The sequence below is a fragment of the Limulus polyphemus genome, unplaced genomic scaffold (genome assembly GCF_000517525.1).
Source record: "Limulus polyphemus unplaced genomic scaffold, Limulus_polyphemus-2.1.2 Scaffold431, whole genome shotgun sequence".
In the NCBI taxonomy this organism is placed as follows: Eukaryota; Metazoa; Arthropoda; class Merostomata; order Xiphosura; family Limulidae; genus Limulus; species Limulus polyphemus.
Genome location: NW_013666041.1, coordinates 236,627 through 246,711, shown reverse-complemented (window position 1 = coordinate 246,711; position 10,085 = coordinate 236,627). Strand labels below are relative to the sequence as shown.

General features: G+C 33.8%; 1 protein-coding gene across 4 annotated transcripts in view; it reads right to left on the bottom strand.

Moving 5' to 3' along the window:
- LOC106458226 (serine/threonine-protein kinase PLK2-like) overlaps positions 1-10,085 on the bottom strand; it is an 89,655-nt gene that overhangs the window by 13,075 nt on the left and 66,495 nt on the right. For all 4 annotated transcript variants that reach the window (XM_022384353.1, XM_013917702.2, XM_022384354.1 and 1 more), the window contains one exon: positions 7,233-7,338. In XM_022384353.1, the coding sequence (XP_022240061.1) occupies positions 7,233-7,338 (106 nt within the window). The remainder of the gene's footprint in view (positions 1-7,232; positions 7,339-10,085) is intronic.

Genomic DNA, 10,085 nt, shown 5'->3' with positions numbered 1-10,085 from the left:
CTATTCACCATCAAGTGCGTTCAAACTTGAAAACGTCTGCTGATTTGATGAAGTTAACTTATGATAAGAGATCTACTGAAGTTAGCTTTGTACCAGGAAACAATGTGTGTTTGTATAATCCCAGGAAGACCAAAGGGAAGTCTCCTAAGTTGTCATCTCCATGGGGAGGCCCATATGACATAGTGGATCGTCTCTCAGACATGACTTTCCGGATAAAATGTGGTTGGCGAGGTAAGCCAAAAGTGGTGCATGCCAACAGGCTTTGGCGTTATCACGGGCCAGGACATTTCATTTGGGACAAAGTGGAAAACAGAACAAATGACGCTGCTGAAGACGTGCCACATGAAGAAGCTACTGTCGAAGAAGAAACTCTACTCAGTTTTGAGAAGGGAAACGGTGAAGCTCTTGATGAAGCAGATGAACCCCACGTGAAGCAGAAGCCAAAAAGACGGAGACCAGTACAGAAGAAGATACGTCCCATAAAATTAAGAGACTTTGTTGAATTGTTATTTTGTGATTGTAATTCTGTACATTGAATTAAGTTATTGTTAATTGTTATTGGTTTATTGTAAGTGGTTATTGTTCGGGATGAACAATATTAAGGAGGAGGCAGTGTTGCGTCAGCGAGGTCACATGACTAGTGTCACGCCACGTTTCTAGAACTATCCTGTACCTTGGCGAATGCTCTAGCATTTACTAGATATAGGGTAGTCTGGTATATAAAAGAGGGTGACAACGTGATGGGAGAATAATGTGTGTGTGTAGACAGTGAGTAATTGATCTGCAGTCACAGGGTATTGTTGAAGTTAACGTTCGTTCGTTATAGTGTTTGTTTTAGCGCGATTGTTGAAATTAAGTGTATCGTAAAGTTATATTCGGAAAGAATAAACCAGTTTTATTTAGTAAGGACTTGTGTTGCTAAAGTTTCGTCGGAACGAAGTTACGGAAAGTTAATCAACAAACGGAGACGTAACAATATACTAAGCTGTGAAGCAATCTTCGGTCATGTGACCTCTTTGTTCCATACTGTATACACTGTATTCAGGTGTCTCTGTGAATTAACTATTTGATACGAAGAAAAGTCGTTTTAGAGAGGTCGTTATTCAACCTTCTGCCCAAAAATCACTGTTGTATTGTGCATCTGTCAGGAAGTCGTTCGTGGGGAGTCAGATCAATAAAAGCATTCTGCGCACAGAAAAAAAAAAGAAGTCATATTTAAAAGGAAGCCCTAATTGGGAGGGGTTGTATCCACCAGAAACTACTGTATTCAGTTCATCTTATAAAATTCAGCCTAACAACTTTGCCACTTTTGACATATTTGTAAGAATATTGTTATTACTGAAAAATTGCTTTAAATTAACACCCAAATGCTTACCAGTTTTAGAAACTAACATAAAAATATTACTGTACAAATTTAACAAGTTTAATGTAGCGATTATCAGTATTTTTAACACCTTAGAACATCAAAATGGCAGTCTCATGGAACACCTGACAACATGAAAATGACGGTCACGTGGAACACTTGACAACATCAAATGGTCTTCATGGAACATTTGACAACATAAAAACTGATGGCCTTCATGGAATACTTGACAACATAAAAACTAATGATCGTTGTGGATTACTTAGCAACATTATCCCTCTCGTTATAGGCTTGGTCCAGTTGAACAAGTTCATGACCCCAAAGTGACTATCAGAGTTTCCATACAATAACTTTTAATATGTTTTGTGTATCTTCAAAATTTTTCAAGCTTTTAGTAAACATTACAAATTTTTTTCAAACAAAAATCAGAATTTTTAATGATGTACCTTTACTAAAATTTGTCCGTGAATTTATGGAGTCAATGTTAGCTGCTCAGAGTGCACAGTGATTTTCATGTTAAGATTAAGAATAATTTTCTCCATCTGAAAATTGTCAAATTTCATTTGCATAATCTCTAAAATCTCTATAAATTTCAAACATTTTTTTTCTGTAAAACTTTATATTTTATCTGTTATTTTTGCTAACCTAACTCTATACAAGGTCAGTCAATACCAAAATCATAACTACCATAAAAAATACAAAATAAATCTAAATTACCCTTTTTTTCTATCTAGAATGACTGCAAGTTGTAACATGAAAATTCAACTGTTTATCCTAAATAGCTTTAAGCTCATAACAGTATACATCTGTTATACTACATTTTATTGTTTTATTGCATTTTTGAACAGTATCTAACTAATAATACCACCATACAAGTTGTAATTCAATGTTACTGTATTAAATTAAGTAATGAATGAGCTGCTTGCAAGCATACCTCATGAAGAATTATTATTATTTTTTTTTTCATTATCTTTCCTTTTCTAATTTCTAATTTTTACATTTTAGTTACTTTTATAATAATAATAGATAAGAATATAAAGAATACACATGAAAAACAAGAAATATAGTACTTATCTGTGTTTTGTTTTTTGCTATCGACTGTTGATGAAACTTAAGTTTACTATTATATATCAATGATACTACAACACTAAATAATTTTTTATTTAATTACGTATTGTACCTAAAATGCAAAATGATAACATGCACAAAGCAAAAAATATGCTATAACTATCATAATTTTTCTGGTTTACTAACTATGTGATAAGAGCCTTTAAAAATTCAGCTAAGTTTGTTGATGTGATTCCTATGAGAAAACTTTCAAACTGGAGGCGAAATAGATATTTCTCTGTACAGAAAACAATGTAATATAATATTTTAAATAAATTTGGCTTTATATTAGTGATAAATAACATAGTATGGAACATCAGAGAGAAATACTGGCAATTTGTGAAAGAGAGGATGTGACAAGTAGGCATGGCAAGTGGGTCAGATTTTCTACTTGATGACTCCATAAACAAATAAGATTATAAAAATTATGCTTTGCCCAAGTAATATCTATACTGAGTAAGTTAAATTGAATTCTGTACTTCTCGGAGTGGTAGTAAATAAATTAGAGAAGAAGGAAAATCTACAGGGCAAATGTCACATTTATCATACTAGATGAGATTGAGAATTTTTTTAAATATTTCCTTAAGAAATTAAAAACTTAAAATTGTATAATATAAAATTTGGTTTATTAACTATGTTTTGTTGCTAAGTTTATTTGCATACAATGATAATAAATTAGTTTAACTAATTTTGAATGTAACTCAATAAAACATTGTGATATGCACAGAAAAGGGTTAAAACTTAGTCTTTATGAAATACTCGACAACATTATAACTGATGGTCTTTGTGGAACAACTAACGATATAAAAATTGATGATCTGCGTGGAATACTTGACAACATGAAAACTGATAGCCTTCATGAAATGATAATGCTAGTGACTTTGGCTGTCATATAAGAATATGACATTCAAGCAGTAAGCTTCACAGCATTTTATGCAACAACAAGCAAAAATATTGGACACAACAACAAAAATGGCCAATAGCTAACAAAATAATTTACTCTGAAAGTTCTTTACTTTTAGTGTTATGTATACACAGCAATTTTTACATTTTCAAGAACTACGAATTTTCTCATAGTATGGTATTCTATTTAATTAGAAAAAATTAGAAGTGAAAAACATGCTAAAAACTGTCCCTTACTTAGTTCTGACTATTATTACTCAATCTTGTAAGGAATGCTACTAAATTCTACTTAACTAGTTTAATCATGATAAATAAAAATTGGCAAATAAAATATTTATTAAACTGTATTAATATGTTTAAGGCATATTCACAATAAAAATTATATCAGGTTCTATGGACCAGCTTATACATTTTTCAAAATATGTATACTGAATGTTAACATTTTCCTAAACTAAAAATGTATTTATAATATAATACTTACCTTTCCTCACACTTATGGCTATTACTAATTGCCAGGGTTTCTTCCTTTGCCCATCTAAGCATTGATCTGGTTTTTTTCTTGTATGCTCCAGTATCTTTACTTCACTTAATTGCCCTTAGTGATATTTGTCTCATGAAACTCTCCACCCACGTCATTGCACCATCCATTCTGGTACCATATATATGCATCTCATTCAGGTAATGTTATCACTTTTTCGAGACTGAATCCATCCCAGTCTCTAATACTGGTTTTAATGGGAGAGGAAGGGCGGGAGAAGAGGTAAGTATTATTGGAAATACATTTTCAATTTAGAAAAATGTTAACATACCTCTGCTCCCACTTGTAGTTAGAATCCCACACTGAAAGGGCATTATCCATACAGAAAGCATCTGCACAGATCATGGGTGTGTGTATATAGAAGACTGGCAACCTAGTGAGGGAACCACACTACATCCAGAACAGGTATGTTCTTCACCCTCAACATAATTCCTGTATTGTGGGTGGAACTGTGTATGAGTGATTATCACAAAATGTTAGTAGCCAGGCCAATTGGACCTCAATGTTATATCTATATATACTTATAAGTAGATCCCAACCTGTTGCCATAGAGTGATGCATTCCAAGCCACAGGAATCATGACAAGAAAGTAAGCAACACCAAATTGGTCAAATCTTCTCCACCACCTGAAGAAGCCTGAAAGGCAACACCCCAGGCTCGGAATGACAGGATCGTGTATGCCTTACTCAACCAAAGGTAACAGAACCCATCTGGTTGGAATTATGAACATTCATCCTCACTCCCCATTTCTCTTGTTCCCTGAATTATGAGGAGGACGTAGAACAAACAGTGCTCAGCCAAGGACCCAAGATGGGACCACTACGCATTCTGAATTATGAGGAGATAGTAGACCCTCTTCCATGAACAATGTACTGAATCTCTATTGATCAAAGAGAGGGGCTGGGCACACCCCAACCTGATAGCAGAGCATCAAATCTGAGCCGGTATTACAAGTAGGCTCCTGCATGGGCCGGTGCCACTCCTACCAACATCTGGGAAAAACATCCAGGTAGGTGGACCCTCTTCTCAAACATTCTGGAGGAAAAGCCTCTGTCCACCACAGCAGTGACTGGAAACTGGGTATGGTAAGGACTCCATAGCTCCACTAGTAGAATCTGGGGAGGGGTAATATGTATTAGGGAGCTATGAGGAACAATGATCTGTAAACAGTGCAAATGAGTGAACCAACTTCCTTAAATTTTTAAAAGCAAACCAAGCTCAATTTTATTTCAATCTGATGATCAGCAGGGACAAGCAGGATCCTCTTATGCTCTACTCATGGTAATCCATGAGTGGTGGTTCAGCATAGTATGGTAATACCACCTGGTGAACTCCTAGGTGGTCTTACGGAAACACTTCATTTCTACAGAGCCTGTTGCAACTTGTATAAAGTATATTGAATTTCTGGTTGCTAGTGTGGAATTGGTTTGATAAAAGCACACATGTTTGGGACAACACTCGCCACAGAGTGTGATCCTGTGAAAACAAGGGAAGGTACCCTGAAAAGTAGCACAGAAAATACTCACTCTGTATAATCTAGCTAAAATGGTTAAGATAGCTACAGGGGGTAGGCAAGATCCCTCACATGAAGAGACTGCCAAATCAGACAAATAATGTGAGATAAAAGTATTGGGGGTGGTCCACATACCAGTTAGCACAATAACCTCCAGCAGGAAATTTGACTGGGCTGCTAAGGACATAGAAATGTGACAAATCTGATTAGATGTGACTTGCAGAAGAATCCTTGTCTTCAAAGAGAGTCCAGAAGAAAAGTCTAGCATCTCTAAAGGCATTAGGGTAGGCAACAAAACTTTCAAGAACCTCACTGAACATGACTACAATTGAAATCTGATTGGACACAGAAATGAGAAATAGTGATCGGATGAATAGGTGAAAAGGACTTTAACCACTTTCCTATCTGAAAGTGTCTTGGGTAAGAACTGGTCTGAGGATGTAGAGAGAATGAGAAAGTGATGTGTGGACAAATAGTGCAAATCACTCCAACTGGTGATGTCTGTAGGTCAGCAGCATTGAAAAATAAACCTTCAGGTAAAGTGATTGCATGGCATATAAGAGTCAGGGCACAAACAGGTGTTGAGAAAATAGGCTATGCTGTAATCTTAATATACCTGTCAGGTAAGTGGAATAATAATTTGGGCCTAAGAACCCAAACTTCAGGAATCTCGGGAGCACTGGGGGCTCAACAATTACGTAGTTGCAATAATTGCAATGAAAAAATATAGCAAAAGCACATATAATGTTGAAAATCTGTTGTAATTCATGAAAAACTGATGTTGCAAACGTAAAATTAACAAAAAAGAATAAAATCTCATTTTAGTTAGCTGTATACTTAAAAGGCATGTAGTTCATTCAATACTTCATGAAAAGCTTCCAAAAATCCCAAGAAAGCTTCTGTAACATAAAAAAAAATCTATACTGATTGACTACAAACTATGAAACTGATCACTCAGTTGTCTTCTGTAATAACCTAAATGTAAAATTAAACTACTTCTTAAACAGTCAGTATTTATAAACCTACAGAAATAATATGATTAAACAGCTGTGTTTGTTTACATGAAATATTTTTCAAGTAGGTTTTATGACCAAAAATGAGCATTCAGCCTTACAATAGGCAAAACATTTATAGTTGGTTAAATGCACTATTCAGCAGTAAACAGAAAAATAAGAAATATATATTCATCTCCATCACATAGAATGTACTTTTTTGTTGTTGTTTCAGATATGTGAAGTATTTTATGCAAAAAAACAAAGATCTAAAACAGAGTATTGCTATTCTTTGTGGAAAATCATGGTTTGAGTTTTATTACCCTGAAAATTCAGAAATGAAACTGAATCAACTATACAACAACAAAAAATATTCCATTGTTATAAGCATTTTGTCTTTTGTTTCTTATAAAATTTTGAAACACTAATATCAAACACTGAAAGAGCTGACTATTCTTTCTTATCTGAATATATCCTATGCACTGTATCAGATTTCCAGAAGTATACATGTAATATTACTAGTTAACATTCCAAGTCATACCCTAGTTTAGAAACCAATTCAACATTTTTATTCAGCAACTTAGACTAACACTGTATGGCAACCATATGCCAAACTTTTCTTTCTTTATATTTTTTAAGTTAGAAGTATAGCTAGTAAAAAGGTAAACTGTACTGCAAGTCTTATTTTATAAACAATTAATGTCTAATTTCAAATGTAATAATTCCTACCAATTATTAAGTGTTTAGTGCTTCAGAACCTGCTGTAAATTAACAAAAGCTGGAGCTATATTTACATATAAGTGCTCAGTAACATACTTTTTTCAGAACACAGGAAGCTTGCTAGTGTGGACTTGAAGCTGGATGTCAAACCATCTTTTTTGGGATGTTCTGTTTTTGATGACTGGACACCTTTTGTTAATTGCTGGATTAAGAAAACAATTAACATTGCATACAACAACTAAAAAAAGGCTATACGAGCTCTTTTTTAAAAATAATTATCCTGTAATTCTGTTATGAGAATTAATACATTTTTATTCCTTCATACCTCAAGTAATCTTACCTGAAAATCCGAATTATCAACAATAGTGAAATAAATGATTTGTACATGAACATTCAAATCAATGTGACTTGGTGTTCATTGCCAACCTTTTTCCAGATGCCATCAACTAACTATACAGAGTTAATCACACTTGTTTGTTGTTTTGAATTTCTCGCAAAGCTACATGAGGGGTATCTGCGCTAGCCATCCCTAATTTGGCAGCGATAGACTAGAGAGAAGGCAGCTAGTCATTACCACCCACTGCCAACTCTTTGGCTACTCTTTTACAGTCACATTATAATGCCCCCATGGCTAAATTGGTGAGCATGTTTGGTGGGACGGGGATTCGAACCTGTGACCATGAGTCGAGCTCCCTAACCACCTGGCCATTTTTTTAATCACACTTTATATGAATAATTTAAGTATTCTATTGCAGTGGCTTGCTGCCACAGATGTGAGTCCTGATGCACATATGTCATTTTAGTATCTATATTTTTGGCAAATCACCAACCATTCAACAGTGCAACAGGTAGAATTATAGCTGAAGGTTTCTTCTGAAAAAGGATATTTGTATAGTGAGGTTGTCAGATGAAGTAGAGTAAAAAAACATAAAATTTTGGAGGAAACCTTTAAGGTTCTCTATGGAAACAAAAATTCCACAGCAAAGAACTTAGTAAAGGCTACAAAACCACAATATCTGCACAGTGAAGGCTATGGTTATGAAAGAGAATTATCCAAACCAGAAACCTATTGCAATGAAACTGTGCATACTTGCTGGTGACATTAATAAGATAATACACAATGAATTGAAATTGATGAAAGCTTACAAGCTTCAAACCCAATCTAAAAATCATTATTTTGTTTTTGTAAGATGAAAGAAGAAGTTGAAATTATAGCACTCCCATTCAACCACATTCCTATCAAGTCCCAAAATGCAGTTCCAGTGGATCTGTGTCTCTTTGCTCTATTCAAACTTGATGTTTCAGTTGATGTCCACATATAGTGAAAGATCTGCAGTCCAAGAATTAGCTCATCATCCTCTTCTGAAGCTTATAATAATAGAAGTTACAGTGTTGGACAATAGTGCATAAAGCATGGCATCAGACTGAATACGGATAATAGTTCTAACAGCAAAACAGAATCTGGAACATTTCTATTACAAAGTGCAACTAACCTCAGTACATGACTTGTTTCTTTCAAAGACCAGCTTTCAGTAATCCAAAAATGCAAAAACATAGTGGATAGTTTGACAATTTGACAATGGACTTGTCTGATTTCATCTGTATTTTCATTCTTTGTGAGAAGAAAAAAAAAGCGAATTTAGAAATACTATACTTTCATCAGGCTCACCCTCCGAAAAAAAGGGAAAAAGTTCTATCAATTAAACTAATTTGAGTACAACACTCTGATACTATCAAATGGTTGGTACTGACACACAAAAGAACTCTAGCTTTCTTTTGTAGTTTATTCCAATGAAATATGTGAAGTGTAACTGACTTTGTATTGGTGAAAACTCTTTTGGAATAACATTTTCACAATGAGTAGTATATGCTATAATTCAAATCAATTTACTTTTAGATATTTACTTAAATCCATATTCTATTCAGGGTAGTAATATATATTAATTAGAAATATTTCTGTGAAAAATTTTCAAGATGAAGCCACACAAAAATCATTTTCCTTTTACTTTAAACAGGGTTCATACTCTTTCAGAAGGTTTTTTTCCAGGAAATTTCACTCCAAAACATCATTTTTCCAGAACAATTTGCATCATTTTCATGGAGTAGCTAGGATTATAACACAAGAAATAGATTTACTACTTATATTTATACCAATTAACTTATATTATTAATCAGAAAGATCAAAACATCTTGATGCAATATCTCTGGACAACCTGGTTGAGAATGACAAATGGATGGATAATTATTATTTTTTAATTTCAACAAAAAATTATACATATACACAGCACGGTATATATATGTATGTTTATATTTTCAATTCTTTTAAATTTATCTAATTGGTCTTTTAGCTCAATGAGCTCCTTTTCTTTTTCTTTAGCAGTTTGCCTAAGGCTGTTGGAGTTGGTAATGTTCTTAATGCTTCTGCCTTTTCAGCAAACTCATCTGCCAACTTATGGAAAGCAGCACTATCATCCTGCATGTTATATTTGCTTTTTATGTTTTCTGTTTCATCCATCACAGTCTTTCTTTTTTGAATAATTTTTGCCTCTTCTTTTTGTTTCCATTATTCCTTGATAAAAGATATATATCTTTACCTTGTAGATGCTGCTTAGACTAGAAGCAAGCTGTTGATGTTAACTGTAAGGATTACACCAACAGTATTTATCTGGTAACAGATTAATTTCTGTGAAATGAGCAATTGTTCATGTAAATTTTCCACTTCAATTTCCTTGTTGAAGTGGAAAATTTAAAGTCACAATCCCTCATTTCACAAAGATTAAGTATTTCAACCTGGACTTGGCCCCTGGGACCGACCTCATAACCATTTTGTGCTTGTTATAGTTTTCATGCTGTAACTTTTAAATTGGTAAACAAATGTTAATGAAATTTGGTAGATTATCAGTAAACATTACCATTCTTTTTATATGCATAATATCTAATTTTTTTATT